Source organism: Procambarus clarkii, chromosome 25 (genome assembly GCF_040958095.1).
Source record: "Procambarus clarkii isolate CNS0578487 chromosome 25, FALCON_Pclarkii_2.0, whole genome shotgun sequence".
NCBI lineage: Eukaryota > Metazoa > Arthropoda > Malacostraca > Decapoda > Cambaridae > Procambarus > Procambarus clarkii.
This window is the reverse complement of record NC_091174.1, coordinates 10,305,385-10,331,038: the sequence shown is the minus strand read 5'-3', so window position 1 is coordinate 10,331,038 and position 25,654 is coordinate 10,305,385. Positions and strand designations below refer to the sequence as shown.

Below are 25,654 nucleotides of genomic sequence, written 5' to 3'. Positions count from 1 at the left end.
CTAGCATTGTGCGTGAATGAGCAGAGTTAAAACCCCAATCTACAACTGAGAGATTATTATATATGAGAGAGCGCAATACTCACTGGTACACTGGTAACCTTGTGGAGCAATACCCCAGATAATGATGCCACAATGATTACAGTATGTAACACTGTAATATGTGTGCTGATTGAAGTGATGGTCTCTATACACTTGCTGTAGATAACAATTACAAGAATTAGTCATAGAGCAAATTCATATATTGTATTGTCTTTTCACTTGAAATCTATTTAAATAAGTATACATCCATTTATATAAATTTATGACTAATACACTATACCTCGCCTACATACTCTTTCAAAACCAACTTAACGGATTACTTCAGTCTCTGTCCTGGATTTTACTTTTACAGGATTGAGTAGTCCCTAACAAAAAATATTATGAAATATACTATATTACCCAACCTTTCATATTACCTTTCTTAATCAGCAGCAACACAGAAAACTAGTGCAACCAAACTCTTGCATCCCATACACAACAAATATTCATCTAAGTTATAAATGTGTCAAGACCTTCACATGAATTGTCCCAAACTGCCACTTAGTCATTCTTTGCCAATTCAAAGTCTGGTAGAACCTCTGTTTGAGATACTTTCACCCCAGCTGAAGTGTTTACATAAAAGAGCTGTTTGAGTGATGTCAACAAGAGGAGTGCATCAAATGATAAAATGTCTCCTAAATATCAGAGTATAAAGCAGACGAACTGTATAATTCTTTTTAACTCGTTAGCACACGCACACACACACACACACACACACACACACACGCGCACACACGCGCACACACACACACACACACACACACACACAAGACAAAGAAGATTCCATGTAATCCTTTTATTTATTCATACATTTTTATTGCACATTAATAAATAATTAAATCTATTGTTTATTTTCATAGGACACTGTCTATACTACACAATCTTAAATATTTAATGAAACTAATTAATATATATTTAAAAAAAAATTGATTTCATTAAGTGCAATGATACCAGGCATAATACACTCATACTTACACAAGCATCCAAGTATTCACCGATTTACTAAAGAACAAATAAAAACCTGGTCCACTGCTAATAATCCGAATGTGCCATTTAGTATGAGCATTATTTAGCATACTGTTACAAAATCAAAAGTAAAATTACCTTTTTATTGCCCCTGAAGATCTTACTTCTCAATGGTCGCTCTTTACTAACAAAGAGCGGACACCTTTCAATGAGTTGTTGAGCTTGTTGAGTTCTCACCCCATAGTATTTGAACAGGATGGTGGCTAGACTAGAGGCTGTTACAATCATATGGTCAGTGGCATTCTTGAGGTCATCCCTGAAAAGGACATACAACCATCTTAAATGCTAATATCCAAAAGGAATTCACTGCATACTGCTTTTGTGCAATAAATAAGTGCAAGTGAGTACATGTAAACATACATGCCTGCATGTACGTGTGCTTGCATGCATGTGTCCATGCATGAATATATGCAAGCATGTGAGCGTGTGCATGTGCAAGTAGTATACATGCACATGTCACTATAGTACTGTAAAGCCATGAAGTGTAGCTGCTACTTACGAAACACACTCAAGACAGGGCAAAAGTAGACTCTCCACAATTTGTAGTTCTTTGGTTTTATTGTGCATACTCTCCTCCAAGGAATGGTCTGGGGGCCCAAATATGGACCCCAGGCCAGCACTTCGTTTGTTGCGGAAATCTGCTAGCTGCTCATTTAAATCTTCACGACATCGTTGGCGAGCTTTCCAAAATACCTTAGAAAAATAAAGATAAACAATGTTCAAGCACATTTGATAACAATACTAACTTAAATTACTGATCTCATATCTAGCCAACTTACAAAACAATTACAGTGCTTGAAAACTTTTTTTTTTTTTTTTTAGAAAACTGTTACATAAATAACATGTATGCTTTACCATTGTCCTGGCACAAAAACTACATTCTAAAATCTAAATGTGACAGAAATTGAGACTTATTTTCAGATATGTTTAATTATATTTGGAGTAAGTTTGATTCAATTCTGAAATCAAAACAATAAATCTATCATCTCACCTTCCGAAGAATTTCTTCTTTGTCCAATTCATTTTGCAAAGTTTCGTCAATTTCATGTAGAACACTCTCTTCAACATTACTAAGGCGAAGAGGCTGAAAAAATATTAAAGAAGGAGTATGAAATATCCAATATAAATAACATAAAAACACATACACAAGTATATACCATTACAGTATAAGTAAAAAGCAAATTGCCTATCTCATGGAAATATTAATTTATGGAAAAACAGGTTCAAATTTCCACAACACAAAGCAAATCTTTGTAATGTTTTGTTTCCCTTGACAGGACTCTTTGTTTAGAGGCAGCTTCCAGTGCAACCCTCTCCAGCAATGTTTAATATTTTTAAAGCATTAGTTTGTGCAGCATTCTTCACCCAATATGCCACAGTACACTGGTCTGTCATGAAGGGTCCACAGGTGTTACACGAGTTTGAGGAAAGGTTTAAATAATGCAAGAAAAAATTTAAGAATAACAAAGAATGTCAAAGTAAATTTTAGAAGTACACTACTGTATATTTTACAGTAATAAAATACTGTACAGCATAAAAAGTACCTGGCGATCTTTTATGAAGTACAGTAATAATGAAGTAATTTATTACTGTATAATAATGAAGACAAGTACTGTATCAGGTAATACCATAAAACCTTCTTGCATCAGTTACATACCAAGGTTTATATTTATTGCACTATAACTTAACAAATACTTACTGCACCAGGTAATAAAAAAGTCGAAGTGATTTCGTAAGCCCATCGCTTCATTTCCTTCCCAACTCCTTCCTTGTAAAGGTGCGTTATCACATAAAAGAACTGCAAGAAAATTATATGTTTAATTTTTTTTATCTATTTAAAATATCTTGCCATAATATATAAAAGCAGACTAAATTCACAACAATATTTCTAACATATACAATAACTGCCAGATAAGCCACCTCATGTAACAGATACTCACCAAACTGGACGAGTCACAGTTTGATATGACATAGTTCATAAAGACAGCAAGATAAGCATTATGGTTCCACAGTTTGCTCAGAGACTGGAATGGACCATGGTCTTCAAGCTGTAATGAAAACAAATCTGATATTACACAAAGGCTAATCCCAAAAATAATATATGAATGGTAACAATATCAAAATAAGCTGTTACTAAATAGTAATATCAAACACCAATCCATCAGAATGTTTTCTGAAAGCTACAAGCACTGTACTACTTTTATAAATATATATATATATATATATATATATATATATATATATATATATATATATATATATATATATATATATATATATATATATATATTATATATATATATTATATATATATATTATATATATATATTATATATATATATTATATATATATATTATATATATATATATATATATATATTATATATATATATTATATATATATATTATATATATATATATATATATATATATATATATATATATATATATATATATATATATATATATATATATATATATATATATATATATATATATTATTAAATATGACCGAAAAAGTAAGATTAATAATTCTAACACGAATTTTCTCGATCTTTCGTACATTTCTTTTCACTGTTGGTGGTAATTCAAAAATCAATTCTCCAAAATTCATTTTTATTTCTAGTCTCACGCGACACTTGAGCGCGTTTCGTAAAACTTATTACATTTTCAAAGACTTTAGTTTACACATGCACAACTGAATAGAACTTACACATCTCCGATTTGTTTATATCTACATTTGAGTGAGGTGGATGGGGTGAGGTGGCATTAATAGGGTATTAATTTCATCAACACAAGACAGAACACGAAACAATGGGTATTGAATGGAAGTGATTGTAGAACGCCTATTGGTCCATATTTCTTGATGCTTCTATATTGGAGCGGAGTCTTGAGGTGGGTAGAATATAGTTGTGCATTAATTGGCTGTTGATTGCTGGTGTTGACTTTTTAATGTGTAGTGCCTCGCAAACGTCAAGCCGCCTGCTATCGCTGTATCTATCGATGATTTCTGTGTTGTTTACTAGGATTTCTCTGGCGATGGTTTGGTTGTGGGAAGAGATTATATGTTCCTTAATGGAGCCCAGTTGCTTATGCATCGTTAAACGCCTAGAAAGAGATGTTGTTGTCTTGCCTATATACTGGGTTTTTTGGAGCTTACAGTCCCCAAGAGGGCATTTGAAGGCATAGACGACGTTGGTCTCTTTTAAAGCGTTCTGCTTTGTGTCTGGAGAGTTTCTCATGAGTAGGCTGGCCGTTTTTCTGGTTTTATAGTAAATCGTCAGTTGTATCCTCTGATTTTTGTCTGTAGGGATAACGTTTCTATTAACAATATCTTTCAGGACCCTTTCCTCCGTTTTATGAACTGTGGAAAAGAAGTTCCTGTAAAATAGTCTAATAGGGGGTATAGGTGTTGTGTTAGTTGTCTCTTCAGAGGTTGCATGGCGTTTCACTTTCCTTCTTATGATGTCTTCGACGAAACCATTGGAGAAGCTTCTCCAATGGTTTCGTCTAGCTACTGCTTTCGTACATGTACATTTACCCCATTCCTCTTAACCACTGTACTGTGCAGAATGTCTTAAGGCCCTATAAGAGTTGTGCTTTTTTTTTTTTAATTAGGCTATGTTTTTTAATGTTTTCATCACTATTTTCAAATGAAAATGATTGAGTCTAGAAACATTTTGACATTAACTTGACCTGGCCATTTATAAAAACAATAAAAATATGTCCTTGACAATTGCACTACGACGTTTTTGCTGAAACCAGGTGCGCAATGCGGTGGTTAAGCTCTCCTTTAAAATATTTTGTCTAAACCCCTTGCACAGATCTCTACTCACATCAGGGGTGACACTGCACGCCTGCTTCATGTAACAAATTTGTAGTGAAGTTGGTAATGAATTATTAACATTAACTGAAAATTTTAAAAAAGAACAAAAATGTCAAATACTAGCATTGCCAAATTAAAAAATTGTCATTTCAAATCACAAAGAGTGAAAAATATTAAAACATTATATATTGTTAAATTCAAACATTTTCACACCACCTGTCGAACGCCTTAAGGTGCTATGCACAGTGCAGTGATCAAACATTTTAGCTTTCCAATACTGTTAAAAAGCATCATCCAATTTTGGAATTTCAAAAAATCACTTCCATTCTAATTTGCTCTTTCATGAGGAACACTTGAAATGCATGAGAACAATGTAGGAAGCAGTGATGTGAATGGGGGTGCCTGGGAATATGACTATACCTACATCTCAATTTTCAGTATATTTACGTTCACTTTCTTTGTCAAGTTCCTACCAATTAAAATTTCTTCTTTACTTGTTATAATTACAGATGGACCCCTTTGTGATCCCGAGCATAAATCCTGGATACAGCCTTAGCGTATATTTAGTTTTCAAAACCCATTTCCATTACTGGTGGGAAGAGCTAATCAGATCAATCTAGGAACCACAAAAGACAGCATTGAAAGCACTCATAAAAAAGATTACTAGAAGCCATATATCTTTCCAAGCTGTGTGACAAAATTTAGTATTTACCTAATCCGTTCTTTAGAAACAGTATCGTAAATGTTTTTGCACTGATGGCACCTAACAATTACAAATCTTTATTACTGTTTAGTACTTACAGGTTCAGTGTCAGAAAATTCCTCATCTTCCATACTAAGAATGGCCTCTGTTGAGCACAGTCCACTTAGGTTGATTGGAGATACTACCTGCTTGACAAAAGAAATTATATTTTATCACCAATACAGCAAGATATGCCTAGGCTTTAAAGTATTGTGCACAAAATCAAGCCACATTTATACAGGATTGCAATCCAATATGACTTGTATACTGTATCTACAAAATACAATATGCAATCATATGCACATGTATAAATGAGTAATGTTCTAAATCTAACATACACATGCAACATTATACCATTATCCCATCTCCCACTTTCATGAGGTAGGCGAGATACCAGCCTAATGAAAAAAAAGGGGAACAATACAGTGAATAGAGATTAGAAAATACAATTCACTAGTCCATTCATATGCAATATAACTGTTATATATTTGTCATAATTATTTTCCAAAAAGGATACCTGTACTCCAATCTGAACAACATGAAAATGCATAATGTTGTTTTAAGACAAGGACCAAAATTAACAACCAAATTACACAAGGCTAAAATTGAACTTGATAACTGCTCATTAAATGATTCGATAGTAACACTATTTTTGCAAATTTTGATTAAAAATAAAAGAATGTTACAAGTCTTAAAATATGCTTTTACTACATCGGATGAGTTGGGATAATTACTGCAACAAACAAGTACCGTAACAAATTGGTTTATCGCTCTCTTTGTACACCAATGCTGTTTAAGTCACACTAAAATAACTAAGAATGAACTGAAAATACCCACTGAAGTATGATTGTTTGTGGACACGCCTAATATTGCAAAACCACTTCATATTTTCAGCGATAATGGGTGTGTTTGGCGTGGAGGTAAACAAACCTTGCCTTTTCCCCCTGAACAAAATAATTATGAATATACAAAAGAAAACACAAAAAGGGAGCAAATGCAGCATAGTTATGGTTTCCCATTGTCAGGGACAAAAAGTCTGTTGACTTGTTCAGGTCTCTGCCCCTCTCCATATGCCTACTACAGTATATTCTTTATTAACCATCTCAGAAAATTTAGAAAATTTTCAATACTTGACATATTAATGCAGTGCCACAAAGACCAGTCTTGAATAATTGGTATATTTCTGGAAAGAAAAAAAAAAAAAAAAGAGCTAAGGTTATAATTAAAAAAAGGTGAAGGGATGAATGGTATGGTATGGTAGACATTTCTACCACACAGACAGTATGATAGAAAATGAAAGTACAGTATAAGCATGCCTGAGGCAAAAATACATTGAAACGTGGGGGCACACATCATGATGCAACACTTTGCAAAGTTTCTATACGAGATATTCACAGTATATAAAAAACTCCTTCTCAGATTTTCCTGTTATATTTAAAGCCATTTAAATGTGAAAGGCTTATTTAAGCCACCACAACATTATTGGCCAGCCAGCAAGGACAGGTGCACCTCCAAAATCCAGATGATATACAGATCACTTTTAGCTCTATATCACCAAATTTTCTAAATTTTTCATGCAAAACTCAAAATGCAAGCGAACTATGTTGCATTAAAAATTGGATCAGATCCACATTAAAGGAGTTAGTATTAATACCCTAATATTTCTCATGATGTATGGGCTAGTTGCATTAAGCAAACTTTTTATTCCAACCAATCATGTGGTCAACTACTAGAACTTGCATTTAAAGAGATTTGAAACCTTGAAACCTTATTTTCAAAGGCCACAGGGCCCATACTTTGGTGAATAAAGACCATGCCAACTTAAAATTAAAGTTTCAAAGAATTCTGTTTTAAATATGCTCAATAGCTTTTCCATGGCTCCAAATATTCTTCAAGTGTAATGTTCATTTACAAAAAACCATTAAAAATGTGATATGAACTACACTAAAAAGAGTTAGCATTTATACCCAAATTTTTGGCATGGTCTGTGAATTTCACTATGTGGAAATTTTAATTTCATCCTGGTACAACTACCAGCAGAACCTGTCCATTGAGATATTTCTTCCTCATTGCCAGCATTTCTCAGGATCCAACCCCCTTATATGTAGGCCCATAACACCAAGCCCATTGACTTTCCCACACCCAAAACTCTTTCTTTAACTTAAGATTTCTATGAAATATCTTGTGTGTTTTGCCTGAAATGCTGATCGTATTAGTGGCTTTAGGCATGGTATATACTAGCTCTATCTATAAATTCAACATTCTGTTTGTAACTTATTTTGTATATATGTACTTTTACCGGAATAAACATTATCATTATTACACACAGAAATTACAATAACATGATATATAAAATGAACAAATCCACAAGGGCCTTGATGAGGGTTCGAACCTACTCGCTGGATCTTCCCGGACACACACTAGTCAACTCGCTAGATGCTCAACTAGTCAATTCTTTTACCATGTTGCGATACAGTTGACTAGAGCGCGTCTGAAAACATCCAGCGCATGGGTTCAAACCCTCATCACGGCCCCTCGTGGATTTTGTTCATTATTATTATTATTATTATTATTGTGAACTCATTTTAATAAATAATTAAGGGGACATGGTTTCATAACCATTTTCAGAATAAAATTTCTTGCACTTCCCCTAACCTAAACTTGACCTCCAATGAATGATTAAAAAAAAAGTGATTACAAATCTGGACTTTTCTGTGAAATTAAAAAATTTGGAGGGAGGAACCAGTGGGGAAAAATCTGGTCCATTGCTCAGAGGGATGAGTAGTCATGAGCAAAATTCATGATTAAATCAGTTTTGCATATACACTGAGGAGTGGAGCAAACATCTCTATATAATGATATATCAAGCTATAAATTGAATATATAGTACAGGTCAATGGATAATTTTTTTAGTTATCAATAGTTATTCACGTGTATTTCTTGTATATTTAAGTACAGTATACAAGCTGCATAAAAAATTGTAAATGGAATACTGTATCATGCAAACTTTAATATAAATCAGGATTTGAATATGAAAAGCACCCACAATGGTACAAAGGTAACACTGTGCACCATGGTACAAGGGTAACACTATGCAGTATGGTACAAGGGTAACACTATGCACCATGGTACAAGGGTAACACTGTGCACCATGGTACAAGGGTAACACTGTGCACCATGGTACAAAGGTAACACTGTGCACCATGGTACAAGGGTAACACTGTGCACCACGGTACAAAGGTAACACTGTGCACCATGGTACAAAGGTAACACTGTGCACCATGGTACAAGGGTAACACTGTGCACCATAGTACAAGGGTAACACTGTGCACCATAGTACAAGGGTATCACTGTGCACCATAGTACAAGGGTATCACTGTGCACCATAGTACAAGGGTATCACTGTGCGTCACTGTACAAGGGTAACACTATGCACCATGGTACAAGGGTAACACTATGCCCCACGGTACAAGGGTACCACGGGTTATATAAGGGATATATAAGGGTACCACGGGTTATATAAGGGATATATAAGGGTAACACTATATACTTGTACGCCCCATAATGTGATTCTAAGCCCAAAGCCGAGGAAGGCAGGAAGTGTGTTATTCACAATTATACAGTAATCATAGACTACTGCAGTTGTACATCAAAGCCATGGACTGAGTTAACCTTTCTTACCCTCAAAGGATAGATATATGATATCATTACTTAGTAATAGAACAATACACATAAGTAATCAAGTAATCATTAAGGGTTGATAATCACACTTTAACTGTATTTTCTTGCAATACTGTACAATCCACACTTTCTGGGCAAGAGCCTCAAAACTCCATAAATGTGGCCACTTGGTCAAGGGTGATAGTAGTAGTAATACACAATGTTATGCAATAGCTGGAGGTTGTGCCTAATGATCAAAGTATGACAATGATTTTATTGAAAGAGACGAAAAACTAGTTTCATCTATCTATACATACACATATACATATGTGTAGTTTCATTGACTTTCCCACGAACAGCAACATACATTAATAAAAACGTACAAAAGTAGCTTACATGTTTCATGTCAAAGCTTCTACCATAAATAGATAAGTGGAAACATCAGGACTATGTCATGTTACCTGTCCATTTGGGCTGGTAGGGCTTGTAACTTGTGAAGCAAAAGGGCTTGCATGATGTGAACCTGGCTTGGGTGGCAGACCTGGCAAGGTTGGTCGGCTCGGCAAAGGGAGGCCATGAAGGGGAGGGATAGGGGGAGCTGAAGGTGCATATTCTCCCCCACCACCATCACACTACCCAACAGATGCCAATGGAAAAGCAGTTAGTAAAAGCACCACAAGACATGGCTAGGTTAACCAGGGCACATGAGACTGCCAAGACAGGAACTCTCAACTTACAAAAAACATAAGGCTTGTCAGAAGACAAACACCCCACTTACAGCTGACTTTTAATCACCGTATGAACATTTTTGAGTATTTACATGCTGTATGTGTTCTCTAAGAGCTCAAAAGCTCCAGAAAAAAAGTGGAAAGTAAACTCTTTGCCAGCACCAGAAGAAAAGAAATAGACTACTGTGATTTATGTAGCTAAGGAAACAAAAATTGACTTGAGCGCTTGCAAAAACATCTAGAAATAAGAACCGTTTTGGTCAAATTCTGTAGCTGTTTATGAAAACTTCTACATGGACTTTATGCAGATAACAGCAACATTCTGCAGATACAAAACAAAGCCCTTCGTTTTCTGTCTTGGCACTCTCATGTCCGATTCAAGCATTTATGCAGGTGGCAGATGTTAAACATTATGTATACAGTGTTAGCATGTGTAAGTCATAATACACATTTAGTATTATAAAGAATATGTCTAACAAGCATTTAAAGAAATTTTAAAGGAATATTAGTCATGATAATATTTTATTATACAGTACATACTGTATATCGACTGTATTTAAAATAGCATGAATGATAATATTTTATTATACAGTACATACTGTATATCGACTGTATTTAAAATAACATGTGTTAAACAAAAAAAACTACTAGCATCAAGCCTAGATTTATTATAAAATACAATAAGATGATTGGGAGAAATTTGCTACAATGATTTGTGCCACAACAATTACAATACATTTGCCCAGTTAATAAGATAATGCCTATTATTTAACACCTCTAAAATTGTCATAATAATTTAGCTAAGGAAACAATTTCTATTTTTGAGCCCTTAATTATATTTTCTACTACAATATATACATACATATTTCAATCTAAAATTGATTGAAAATTAATTTTGCTCGGCCCAAAGGCCAAGCAAATTGTTTATTAAAAAATAAACATGAATAATGTAATGCAACACTGGTACGAATAAATAAAATATCAAACGGAAAAAACTTTAAATTAAGAGACGTGTATATTCGAATCTCATTACATTACTATTTAATCGCCTGTAGAGTTATTTCTTTATCTGAAATACTGCACTGTATTTTATTCCAAAAGCAGTTAATGCATATAATGATACTGCTGTAATTACCAAAATGAGAGCTAAATATGTGATAGCCTGTCTTTTCTATAATCTTAAATCAAATTAAGTTCTGAAGCTTACAATGGTTTTGGCATTCACCAGCTCTCATCTCTTGTAACTGTGCCTAGTTAAGTACAAACACACAAATATACCAACAATACTACATTACAGTATTTTGTATTTGTATTATATATATATATATAGATAGATAGAGGAGGAAAGAGATAAATTTCTTAACTCACATCATCAACTATAGTAGAATAATTCTCCTCCATCTCATCAGAAGGGTAAAGATGGGTTGTTGAACCAGATGCATAGGGTGGAGGAGGAGTTCCTGGGGGTTCCAGAACTGAAATATCTTCATTACATACAGAGGGCACCTTACTTCGACTTCCACCTGACAAATTAACTTCAACAACAGAGTCACTTCCACTTGCATAACCTAGAAGAAATTATAAATATGTTTATTAACATAATCTACATCATATACAATAGAGTGGCACCTCCAGAATCTGCAATATAACAAGTCAACTCCATCCATTGAGTTTCCCCTCTGAAATTATAATGAAAAAACTTGGATACCCGAGGGACACGCAATGAAATTCGGATAGTCAGTTCATAATTTCCACCAAATCACGATTTTTATCATTAAAAATGCATTTATTTCATAAATATTTTACAAAGTTTGTACAGCACTATATTGTACAAACGAGTTAATGTAAGTGTTTCCAAGGAATTCAAACCTACTTTGAGGGAACATATATTGACCTTGTGTTTTCCTTGTGAGAGTGCAGTCTGATCTTTCATTCCACAAGTGGCTTCATTCCACTGGCTTCTATCCTGATATTATTTGCAAATCAAAGTTACATCATCTGATAAAAGTAGCAAAGGTACATCAGACCTGAGTAAGAACATCCTGACATGAATAAAAAGGCCAAGTTATAAGAAAAACATAGTTGGTAAGGAAGGCAACTCGCAAAAGATTATGAAAACTTCTGTCTGTTTTTCATTTTCATGGGATGGTATTTCACTTCCTATTGTGTGTACACAGTGTGAACTATTGGCCTCCACCGGGTAAGGATTACATCACAAGTTGGGTGTCACATCTCAGAGAGTTGGAGCTCCCTCTCTGCTAGGATTCCCATGTTGTTTGCCTGGATGATTCGCATTGTTGCTACTGCAAGGCTTGCATCAGCCTGCCCAATTTTTGCTTCACTCTTCCTTTCTCTGTTTGTGGCCTAGCATAAGGTGCTATCTTATCAGGATGATTGTACATCTTGCTTTCAGTTTTCTCCGGCACAAAGACTATATCTGCATCTAAAATTTGGTATTGCCTGGTTATTTGTCTCTTGCATGCACTATGTGTTTTTTACCCACTCCTCCTTTTGCCTTTCTGAACTGACCAGCCTCTGGTTGGGGTGCACCATGTTTTGGGTCCTTATGACCTTATCCCATTCACGTCTGGCTATTGATCGAGTTCCATGTTTTACTTTTGACCTTACCTTGTTTCATCCTGGTGAAACCATGTGATACCATAGATTTTTCTTCTTTTTGCTCTCTATTCTGAGTACCGTTTTGCTAACTTAAGGTGGGAAGCCTTGCTCCTTCCACCAAGTACATGATTGCTGTAGTTGGGGAGAGGATTGCCTTTAGGTATTTTAGCCTTGTGTTCAGTTACCCTGCAATGTACTCCCTTTTGGTGCACTCCTAGGCTGTGCTCACCAGATTCTGCTCCGTTTTTTTTCTATCGCCAAAGATTTTCTCTCACTTGCTCAAGGCCTGGGCTTATCTGTTGATGCCATGTGGAACTGTAGTCTGCCTTCTTTCATCTCTTCCCAGATCATGTTTTATTATGTCCCTGTCACAAACCAATTTACTCTATTATAGAACACTAAATTATGAATACATTAGATAGTGTACCATTTCCTAGTTCACTTGTATAATCCTAAAACTACTTAATTTTACCTTTAAATCAATTAATCTTTGTCTTGCTCAAATACCTCCACACAACTTCATCTAAAATTATGGCAAACTAGCAGCTCTATGTTGGAATGGGAACACATTCAGCATGAAATGAATAAGAAAGTTACAAATGTGTTAAAACTGGCATTAACAAACATCTCAAAACCACAGTATCACATCCAAAACTTACCAGTACAAGTATGAAGGCCAAGGGGATCAGGGCTCGACTTTGCTCTGTAATGAGATGGAGGACGACTCCCAGGCTCCGAAACAGAACTTACAGACTGTAATAAAAAGGTCAACAAATGTTAATATTATTAAATAACTCAAAATGCTATAAGCAACAATAATGAAAAATATCAGTTATATAATTACACTTATTTCATCAGCAAACACAAAGGACTTCTGCTTCATTCATAAACTTATCCACTCACCAATTTACACATTTATACATTATAACCTATCCCCCTACTCATGTAAAACACACACACACACACCAGCTCTCAACATATACACCCGGCCTCCACACACGAACACACACACACATACACACCAGCCCTCAACAAACATGCTACATTCACCCCAGCCCCTCAATACATGCAACACGTGTCTACCTACATTCAAATTGCCTCTTCTCTTTCACTGTCATATCTGCAACTGAAACATTTAGCTACAAGTTAATAAAATGTATTAAGACATTATTATGACCTTAATAAGAAAATTTCACTGTACCTAAAAAAAAAGTGCATTTCTACAAAAGTTTCACTTTTTATAGGAGGAAGGCATACAACTGCAGACCTTCCAGCAATGAATGTCACTAGTAACATTCAGTAAACTATATTACAAAAATGCAAAATACGGGCAAACACCTTGAACAAGTATTAAATTATTTTTGTATGTTCTTAAATTGAAATCATTACAAACATGAATAATTAATTTTCTCAGAATAACAAATAAAAATAATTCACAATTCGCATGTTTTTACTTCAAAACAGCAAAATCAGCTTCTACTCAATGATACAATCATCCCCATATACCTTGCAATAAATTGGGAAGGAAATTAGACTTGGAATCCAACTTGACTAATTATCCAAACCAAAGGCAAAAACATTTCCACACCACGAATGTAGGACGCAGGTAGTGGAGAGGATTTAAAAATTATAGAGGCGATGAGTCACAATAACGTGGCCAAAGTATGTTGACGGACCGAAACATCGTCGTCCCTTCACCTTCTAGTGTGCGGTCTGGTCAGCTTAAAAATTATATATGTACTGCATATTTACTGTACTTATCAAGCCTTCAACTTTTTTTTAATACAAGGTCCATAATGGACTGACAACACCAACTTTGTTACAGTCAGTTCAGTAAAAAATAAATAAATTAAAAAAATACTTTTTCATAATTTTGATTTGCCGAAAACTGTTATTTATTTATTATACGAATATTTACTGCAAAATAAGTAAGTAATTATAAAAAGACACTAAGCCTAGAAGACTGCATAGCACTGCCTGTATTTGCAGAATAGTCAAAAGGTCCTAAATATCCTCCAGGATGCCATTATGAGAGCAATAAGACATACGACGAGTAATGCCAGAAGAAACTAATTGATCAACGAAAGGTAACTCAGACTCATTGGGAAAGCAAGGTTGTGCATGATTAAGTGAGACAATGCAGTTTGGACAAGAAGGAGCAAGTCTTTGTTCCATTGCAGTTTGGACAAGGAGGAGCAAGTCTTTGTTCCATTAAGTGTGTGTGTGTGTGTGTGTGTGTGTGTGTGTGTGTGCGCGCGCGCGTGGGGGGGGCCAATGCACAGCCTAGCGAAGGTTATTCCCCCACCTATTATAGTAGTAGGAGGAAGGCCATGGGGATAAACCACATTTAATATTATGCACTTTTTTATCCAAAAAAAAACAGTGGTGCCTCGCATAACGATCACCCCAAAAGGCGAACATTTTGGGTAACGAACGGCCCGATCAGCGTCAAATCGTCCTGTATGGCAAACGCTCATTTGAGTAACGTTAACACTTGGTTCATGGTGGGGTCGCGCTGCTTCTTGCACATTCTCGGACACCTCCGACGATGCACATAAATTATGTTGTTCTTGTTTAAAGATGCTAATGATGCTGGGATATAAAAGGGCGACTGCTGAGATGTTGCAAAACATTGACGTTTTTGTAGAAAAAAAGAAATGAAATTTCTGAAATACAACAAATGTCAAAAAGGTTTGTTCGGTGTTCGGCAGGTAGGCTGCTCCATTATAACAATCTTTCTTTGTTTCAAATGTGTCCCATTTGTTTTGTATTTGTCATTTACGTCTCAATAATGGAGCAGCCTATCTTACATACACTGAACAAACCTTTATGACATTTTCCTTTCTTCAAATGAGTTCAATATTTATTTTTCATTTATCTTATAGCAAAAGGTTTGTTCTGTGGTCGGCAGGTAGGCTGCTCCACGTTTCTTACATAAAAAAAAACGTAATAAAATGAACAATTTTGAAAACCAGAACAAATGTCAAAAAGGTTCGTTTGGTGGTCTACAGGTAGGCTGTTCCATGTTTCTTTATAAAAAAAAAAAAAAAAAAAAGTTGAAACAATTTGAAAAATAGACAAATGCCATAAAGGTTTGTTAAGTGCTTGTCGGGTAGGCTGCTCCATTATTGAGATGTAAGTGACAAATACAAAACAAATGGAACACATTTTAAACAAAGAAAGATTGCCATAATGGAACAGCCTACCCGACAAACACTGAATGAACCTTTTGCTTTAACAAATATGAAAGACTAGGGCTGCTGGCTGGGTTAGTACTGCATGAGCAACCAATTGTGGCACACGTGCCTCTGGCTCCCAAACACCTGTCCGACACGGTGTTGAAAGATTATGCTCAGTCGGTGAAATTCAAACCATATTGTTTGAAGAACATAAGGGTCATAATATTGGTGAAGCTAGGCGCAATAAGGACTTAACATAACGGTCGGATGCAAGTGATACAGCACCTATGAGCATGATACAGCGAGCGTATTCAGTTGTAGCTCTGAGCACCACCCTTGCCATCTCCAATTTATATAGATGATACATAGATGAATCGCTTTCTGCATTCAGTGATCATGCATCTGATACAAGTAGCATAGATGAACAGTGTTAGCGGCCTCCATGGTGGTGTTTTCCATAAATATTTTCATGAATACCTGAATCTCTTCCTGACTCTCAGACACTCTTTGAGGCTAGCTGAATCTCTTCCTGTGTGAGACCTTACAAAGTGATCTTTTCAAGACTACCTTACAATTTGAGCTTTTCCTATAATCGTTTCAATACTACCTTATGCTTTACAAGCTTGACTACATACCACCTACAAGTACTAAAGCCAAGGGTGCATGCAAGTGCATTATTTGCAAGCACACAGAATGATAAAACAGGACCGAAAATCTATCTGTAGCTGGTGCAACGAGAGCAAAGTCGTGCTGTGTACCATGGACTACTTCGTTGACTATTACGCACCTCCAAAGTACCGAGTGTGTAATAAAGTGTGTTACTGTGTAAATAGTATGTGAAACTGTACATATTTTAATTTTAGTGAATTTTTATCACGTAATATTGTGACAATAAACATTTATAGTGGATACATTACTGACACATGTATCACAGTTCCATGGAACATTATGAACATTTTACTGTATACATATTGTAAAGGTCACAAATATGCATCATATACAATAAAAGAAACAAATAAAACTGCATTGGAAATACATAAAACAAATATTTGAAAATATATTCGTGGCAACACGCGGTGCTTGAATGGCCTGCGCGACCGTGTCTAGGAGCTTCACACACAGGCGACCAGCCCCTGATGACGTCACAGTGCACCTTGTCTACGTCCTCACAGCCAAAGTAAGTGGAATTTGGTAATTATTTTTACAGACACATGTTCAGGGAAGGGAATTTATCATTTTACAAAGAAAAATGATTTTTTGGATCCCCCAGTGTGCATGATTTTGCATCATGCACACTGGGGGAATTTCACAATAAACACAGCCATCACAGTGGTTAAATGTGGACATTCGTTTTGTATGACGTCTGTTTCACATGACGAACACGGCGCCGAAACGGATTAAATTCGTTATTCGAGGTACCACTGTACCTGACCATCTATCTTTCCAACGGTTTATTTACTGCACAAAATTTTAATTGTCCACACCCACCAATTCTTATCTAAGAGAGAAGGAAATGATTTACTAAAACTTGAAATGGTTACAGAGAAGGTTAGATTGTTTGGGTTGTCAACTGCTTTGAAGAGTGGGAGTAGAGCATATGATGTAGCCAAGGCTGCATAAAGCTACTGTATCAGTGATCTGAAGAAAGCATTAGGATGCACACCTCAGAAAGTGCTACCCTATGTCTTGAGCAGCACACGGGGAGTGACACACCATCACAAAAGCTTAAATATGATGCCAGGGAGTTAATGCTAACTTTTAATTTTACATTTACTATTTACTATTTATTTTTAAGCAAGTTTTTATTACTAGCTTTTTTTTAATTACTTTAAACACATTTATAGGGATCCTTATTTAAGATCATCTTTTAGATTAGTGTACAGTATATCCAAATTTTTATATTTTAGTCATGGACACATTACAGTAATCAATAAACCTGACCACTGCATTACACTGTACTCAGTTATATGGATCAGGTTGGAAATAAAAAAAGGAAGAAAAGCATTAAGAAAAGCAAATGGGGCTAAAGGCAACTAAAATGGAGCTGAAGGGAGAAACTAAACAAAGCAAGTAGAGAAGGGACAGAGTAAATGCTTACTTTGTTTACTTTCTCCTTTCAACTACAGAGCTGCAATTCCATTTTTCATGCTCTACTTTTTCCACTTACATCTCAACTCATCTCTTCTCTCACCTCTCTACTCTCTGGCCTTATAATGGCTTATTTTCCCTATATGTCTCAGCTTCAGCTTCATAAGTCACGAATGGGTCAAAATGTCATCACGTCTTTTCTTTCAAGTTTGTTAAGTTGGAATATTAACTTTCAGCCACACCATTGTGACATGCTCTGCAATACAACCTATTTTAAAATTATAATTAAATTTTCTTAATCTCTTGTTAGCATAAAAAATTTCATGTAATTGTTTCATTTTCTCTCCACACCTCTATTTAATTGACTGGATTCTATGTTCAATTCCATCAGCTCCAAGAGCCCTATCACTTTGATTTTTTGTTATCTTGCTCAAGTTTCCATTTTAACCTTTCCTTGTCTTCATTTGAAAGATTCCTTTTCAGTAATGACAGATTCCCCACCTCATCATTTTGTAGTTTTCTGATAATTTTTTAGCATTCCTGCTATTTTTGCGTTGTCCTGAGTCACCCTTATCATACCTGTCAATTCTTCTATGCCATGAACCCTCATTTTGAAACTCATTGGAAAATGCAAATTCAGGCGTGAGTGCCAATCTTCTTTACTACCTTGGCTCCAATAAATTGACATAACTTATAAAACACACATTTTCATAAGTGTCAGATTGCAGTGATTTATTATTTTGGTGGTCAGAGCACAGCGCAGTGTTGTCTGCGCAACAGACCTCCCTAAAGCACATTCAATTTGATTTCCATGATTATTTCCCACTGCATCCTAACCATAATGAGTTCCAGCAGGCCAGTAAGTACACAATGAGGAATATTCAAGTCATTAAGTATCCCTACTGAGGATACCCAGTAATGTTAAGATAATTGTTTTATTGAGAAAAGTTAAAGTGAATTTTGGAAGTTTTTGGAGATACAAGTCTACTTTTCCATATATAATTAAGTTTGCCCTGCTGCAAGTTTTCTAAGAACATAGCCCTTAAAGTGAGCGGCAGACTACAGTACTCTTTCTACAATACAGTAATTCAAATATGCTCTCTGTTCACACTTCTCTCTAATGTCTAATGTAATACTAGAACTTTGATTTCTGCCATAACCCCATCCACATTCACACTGAACCATAAAGAGTTAAATCTCACTCCCTTGTAGTCACTGGTTGGTATGCACACCTGTATCAAACCAATGATACAGTACATGGCTGCCATTTACACATGGTGTCTTCATAAAATTCTGCCTCCTACTTATTCCACAAATCATCTTGGCTCACTTTATTTTGCATTTTCAACAGGTCTATGAAGGTCATATACACTTTGTATCTATTGTACAGATCCACACAAACTGTATTTACCTTAAGTTTTTCTACAGATCCACAAGTACCACACACACTATACTGTCTCTCCACTGTCCCTGTATCTCATCAACAAAACCTCACCCATCTTAAAATACATCTTTTCATTACTAGTCAGTTTTTTGGTCATTTTCTGTATTCTTTCACTCAGTATTATCATACACCTTACTGATAACACAATTACACAAAGCAGATTTTCCAATTACACAAAGCAAAATCTATTCAAGTGTCTCCTGACTAAATTTTCTACATATTAAATCACTGTACAGTATTCTATTTCAAAGAAATAATTTATAATTTGACAAACACCCTCTTTAAGGCATAAATGAACAATGAAAAGACAGTTATTTGAAGTTCTTAATTGGCATTATTACTATAAAGTTAATGAAAGTAAAAAAAAATTAGCAATCCTTATGATATCAAACTATTAATCACTTTGTTAACAAGCAACCTAATGACTAATAATTATTAATACTTAATAACTTCAGTCATGGACTAGAATAACATGAGCATCAATGTAATAAAATACAGACATGCACATAAGTTAGTCCCACTGTTGTGATGATAATAAGCAGCCCATTTAAACAGTCTTTCCCACACACGACTCCCAGAAAAACTCAATTCATGCACAAACACATACCAGACTTCTATTGGCATTTACAAATAAATACATGTGTATTCCATACATATAGGTGCATTACTGTATCTTAAATTTAAAACAGCAAAACATGCATTTTCAAGAGCCCAGCTATTTTTGTTTGTGAACCTGATGATGGTAGCCAAGTACACATGTTAGAAGTTCAATACATGTTCACATTCATCCTAAACATTGAAAAAACAACAGAAAAAATACAATGTAATACAATAAAACTAAAAATATAGAAGATGAAAAGTTGAAATTATGCTATCATTGTTGTTAATGAAGTTATTCTTAATAAATAATATATCGGCCAAGTTCATCTAAATATTTTACAGACGTGTGATTTATTTATTTATTTTTTTTTTTGCTGAAACTACTACTGAACACTTGATCTTATGGAGCCTGTGTGTTGCTGTGCTCACCTTATTGTGCTTGCGGAGGTTGAGCTTTGACTCTTTGGTCCCGCCTCTTAACTGTCAATCAACTGGTGTACAGATTCCTGAGCCTACTGGGCTCTATCATATCTACATTTGAAACTGTGTATGGAGGGAGCCTCCCCCCACATCACTGCCTAATGCATTCCGTTTGTTACCTACTTTGATACTAAAATAAAATCCTTCAAATGTGTGTGTTCCATTTGGGTACTCAGTTTCCACCTGTCCCCCCTTGTGCGAGTACCACCTGTGCTTAGTCTTTATCTACCCTGTGGTTGTGCTCGTTTATCATTAACATAATACTGTAGGGTGCAAATGATATAATGAATGAATGAGTGATGCTTTTCCTATATAATATTAACAACTTTCTTTCTCTATACTAAATAATTCATATTTGTTTATTTGGGCAAATTATTCACCCCCTTATTCGCCCCCTCCCCCCCCAAAAAAAAAGTGGTAAATAGGGTAATGATAATGATGCCAAGCAATTTTACTGTGGGATTTTTCTTTTCATAATTAAGAAATATAGTAAATCAAATACAATGCAATGGATAATATGAGCACAGTTATAATGAAATTGAATGTGCATGTGGTAAGCACATACTAGAACTGTGTGTGGAGAGCTACAGAAGAGTGCAGGCTCAGTGTACTATGAGAGAGAGAGACTACCCTCTCACACATCCTATGTGACATGGACAGGCTGCAACATCAGGCCAAGAATGGGGGGGTCAGTGCTGATCTTTCGACCAACGAACATTCTCCCTTGGAAGTTGGTGTAATCATACTGGATAGTAGTGTGCCTGGAGGGGACAATACCAACCCCTGATGGGTTACCGAGAAGCTGGGCAAACTGTCATCAAAAAATGCAGGAATGAGCACTAGCAGCAACTATGCACTCAATAAAGTCACCTAAACAAATTCCTACAAGTTCTACCTTTGATCTCTCTCTAGAAGTGCAAACAGATATCTTGGAATCTTAAATCCTGTCTTGCTGCCTCATCCCTCACCTCCTGCCATTGTATACATGTGCATGAAGCAAACATCACTACCCACCTCAAGTACACATTACACGATTATGTGCTGTGTGTCTGACACAAGCAGATTTTTCACTTAAACCAAGCATCAAATATTAGCCACAGAAAAGGAGTTAAATGTTTAACTAGGGGTTTCTAAGTCAATGGTTGCAACTTTAAAAATGTATTAGCCTCAGAGGAAGCTAGATAGACTGAAGTGATATAATACATCCATTAACTGCAGCATGAGTGTAACTAGAAATCTGATCATTATTATTACATTTCTTTACCGACTACTTTTAGACGATGTTTGTGATTATTTTATTATGAATATTTATTTGTTATTTTGCATGAGGCAACTGCTTCCATTCTGGCAATTCTTACTAATTTGCATTCAATGATACAGTAGCACTATTGTGCTTAAATATGAATTGCCAGCTATACTTATTTCTGACCAGTGTAAGATATTTCCAGGGTTAAGATATAAAGAAAACCAAATGAAGTATATACATGACCAGTAAAATGACAGGTTAGTAACCCTGTGGGCTATAAATATACTAGAAACTCTGACCCAGTACCTTACCCACTACACTGGAATGACCCTGTTAGCAATGCTGATGGCATACTTTAGCCCATTTCTTACATAAAAACATTATTATTTTGTTGATAAGTATTACATACAGCATTTTACAAAATAACTTCATCTTAACCAATACAGTTTTATGATTAGTTATCATTAAAATACCCAGTTTCAAAAGAATAATAGTAAAAGAAAGATCACAGCAGGTCTCAAATGTTTTCATCGGAGAATTTAATCAAATCATAACATGCAGCATTAATGCAAATGCAGGATAACTAATAAATTACGTTAGTATTTCCATACCAACAGAAAAGCTAAAGACTTGATTTACTCTAATATTTACTCTATCTATTATCACATACCATAAATGTTAGTTATGCTGTGAACTTGTATATCTTGCAAATACTCATGCACGTAAAAGAAAAAAAAAAATCCCAACACATCCTAGCACAAAAGCACCCCCATTAAGATAATAATACAAAGAGCATAGACAGCAGAAGCAGAAAAAGCCAATCCAACATACAGACAAGACGATGGTTGCAGACAAATTATAAGAGCAGTTTAGCACCCACAGCAACAAAATCTTAATGTACTTAAAAACAGTATTTTCGTAGCTTCAGCAACTTACATGACTGAGACTCTGCACCTTATGAATGTTCTCTAGACTTTGTGCTAGACTTCCCTCCCCAAATCTGTCCAGCTGCATGTGTCGAGGAGGAAGAGGAGGAGCAGGAGTCAAGGATGTTAATGATGGGGCTGATATCTGAGTGACTAGGGAGCGGTTACGAGCTGGGAGTGGTGGGGGAATTTCAGAGAGTGAATGTGTATGTGAATGATGGGAGTGTGGGAGGGAAAATGATGGTCGAGAAAGAGGGGGAGAGCGTGGGGAGGAGCGAGGGTGCGAGTGTAACTGAAAACAAATACAACACATCATGACATAACATAAAACACAAAAACAAAAAATAAAACAAAATATAAATTAAATTGTTTAAACATTTCAATCCAAAATTAAACATGTCATTAGTTGGCCACAGCAAAAGCATCAAGTATATGCAGAGTACCATAGGCACATTGCAAGCCTGGTAATCTTCATACATCCAGAAGACCTGTCTAGAAGTCTTAGCATGAGACAACAGATTACAAGCCCCCTCACAGTGTCTCTTACATAGTGTGAAAGGCTGCCTGAGTTATTCCAATGCAGTAAGTGGCATAATCCAAAGAAACAACTAAACCAAGCTATCTTAAAAATTTAAGCAAACATTAGTGAAATTAAGAAAATAAAAAAACATAAAAAGGCATTAATAGAAAATAATTAATATGTTTATTTTATGTGTTTTTTCATGAATTTAAATGTAAATATTGTAGAGGGTACTGTAATTCTAAGTAAAAAGAATATTAAGTACAAAAAAAATTCAATGTTCAAATAAGAAAAATTAATTGAACGCTTACTTGAGCTTCAATGTCTTTCATATTCTTGAGTTCTTCCTGTATTTTGGATATTTGACGATTTAAAGAATCCAACTCCTTCTCAAGGTTTCTCTGCAAAACCTGCAAAAGGTAAACAGTGACCACTGACAACAGAATGTAAAGCCTAACGTGTACAGCAACTTGAGCCTTGTAAGAGTCAAAAGATGTGTAGAAGCTACAAAAACAAATGAACAAAATGTGAAAGTAATATTAGAGCATAACGTCAACTAAGAACGTGACGATGAAACATTTAGCTTGGGATATTCTTACAAGGAAGTAAAACAAAATAAACAAGAAGGCATATCACTAACTACCATTTGTATTAATTCACTTGGTGACTGAAAATATAATGATGGTGTCAAGATGATCATCAGATGGAGATGATTAAAAAGGTTAATGATGATGAAGACATGATGCTGATGATGGGTGTGGGTGTGTGCGGATGTTAAAGCTACTGCTGATGATCACAGTTATTACTTTACTTGCATTTATCAACACCAAGTGACAACAGATAATGCTACCAGATAAAAATAAAAAATAAAATTTAATTTTCAAGGAATAGTGTCAAATATGTGAGTAAAAGTGAACAACATTGTACTGTACAGTATATGCAACATTGCCAGAACTAAGATAAAAAAAAAATGGAAGAGGAAATAATGGTGAGCACATTCATCAGAAAGTTGTACCAATGGCACAAAAGACAGAGGCTATGAAGAACATGCACGATGTCCCTGGGTGTTATATGCAGATGAAAATTATGTTAAAATATCTGAAATCGAGAAATGTCAAAAACCTATAACATTTCTTTACGTTTTAGTTTTAGAATAAAATAACAGATATAGTATACATACAGTGTATAGTTCTTTTTTCTTCATGCGTCCATTTAGCAACATAAGTAATCATTATATTAATTATATATTTTCCTTCAATGATTTGTCCTCTGTAAACTCCATATTTTGGAGGGGGAGGTTCGGAATTTGTGAAATACCGTGCCTCTCATAAACATTTCAAATGCACTAATATGCAAAAATATTCATAAATAAGCACTTGAAATATTAGCCCAAAAAACTTTAAAAAGGCTGGTTTATCCCTAACATCTTGTTTCCTGTTAGTGAGGACGGGTAGCCTGTATTTTTAGGCTCATTGAGGTTCCCTTCCTAGTCAATGATTGAAGTCAATGACTAGTCAATGACCTAGAATGACCTTCCCAAGGATGACCTTCCCAAGGATGACCTTCCCAAGAATGCAACCCCATAACAATCGTAATGCTCAGATTCTTATTTACTACTAGATGAACAGAGACATCAGGTGAAAAGAATTGTGCCCGACCATCTGTCCTGCCCAGGAATTGAACCCGGGTTGTGAACCGGTGGCATAGACCTCTGTACTTTTATTAAAAAGCACTAATTGGTGCAAAATATTGTTTTTTCCACTAACACAATCAAATGGGAAAAATAGTAAAAACTGAAAAATTTAAAAATATAAGAAATGGAAAAGCAGTTTTAAGTTAAACAATAAAGTTGAAGAAAAAACCACGCAGACCAGCAAGAAGTGTTGCACCGAGTGTAGCCAATCTTACGAACCATCTAAGCTTCCCCAGGCAACTGAGGCCAGTTGCTCTACAGTAGCAACAACATACTAAACATGCTGATACATACATGCAATACCTAAGAATTTACATTAACAAGAAATGTAACACATTTGTCATTCTCCACTAGACTAACATGTTTGCTGCTCCAGTCATCTTTATGGTGACTTACTTGTGTACATGACTAACCTTAGAGGGACCTCTCTGGAGCTCTACCATAATAGTATCTCTTACTCGCCGTTGCTTTTCCAGGTACTTTGTCAAAATTTTTCCCTTATTTACCTCCATCTGATTTTGTACCTGTGTCTGTTGAAGAAAGCAGATTGATATCAATGGAACTATATTTTTTAATTGAATCATGAGAAGTTTCACAATACCTTATATGATATGATTACAGTACTAATATTATAATGAAGGAAAACTTTTGATACAAAAATCAAATAATAATAATAATAATAATAATAATATATACAAATTTTTATTCTGCAATATTTCCCTTTAATCTTTAAAAACTTATTGCCAAGCTTTATGTACTGTATTTGAAAAGGCTGTTAAACGATTTGGCGGGGTCGTAT

The 25,654-nt window shown here is 35.2% G+C and overlaps 1 protein-coding gene across 16 annotated transcripts in view; it reads right to left on the bottom strand.

Annotated features, from left to right (window-relative positions):
- RhoGEF2 (Rho guanine nucleotide exchange factor 2) overlaps positions 1 to 25,654 on the bottom strand; it is a 490,304-nt gene that overhangs the window by 435,034 nt on the left and 29,616 nt on the right. For 8 of the 16 annotated variants that reach the window (XM_045739732.2, XM_045739733.2, XM_045739738.2 and 5 more), the window contains exons 5-17: positions 25,269 to 25,385; positions 23,474 to 23,572; positions 22,653 to 22,934; positions 13,339 to 13,432; positions 11,429 to 11,628; positions 9,794 to 9,964; positions 5,732 to 5,818; positions 3,045 to 3,152; positions 2,804 to 2,902; positions 2,096 to 2,188; positions 1,604 to 1,797; positions 1,183 to 1,360; positions 84 to 195 (exon numbers count right to left, since the gene is read on the bottom strand). In XM_045739732.2, coding sequence (XP_045595688.2) covers positions 84 to 195; positions 1,183 to 1,360; positions 1,604 to 1,797; positions 2,096 to 2,188; positions 2,804 to 2,902; positions 3,045 to 3,152; positions 5,732 to 5,818; positions 9,794 to 9,964; positions 11,429 to 11,628; positions 13,339 to 13,432; positions 22,653 to 22,934; positions 23,474 to 23,572; positions 25,269 to 25,385 — 1,834 coding nt within the window. Of the gene's footprint in view, positions 1 to 83; positions 196 to 1,182; positions 1,361 to 1,603; positions 1,798 to 2,095; positions 2,189 to 2,803; positions 2,903 to 3,044; positions 3,153 to 5,731; positions 5,822 to 9,793; positions 9,965 to 11,428; positions 11,629 to 13,338; positions 13,433 to 22,652; positions 22,935 to 23,473; positions 23,573 to 25,268; positions 25,386 to 25,654 lie in introns of all 16 variants that reach the window. The other 8 variants (XM_069331287.1, XM_045739737.2, XM_069331284.1 and 5 more) reach the window with 4 other exon arrangements.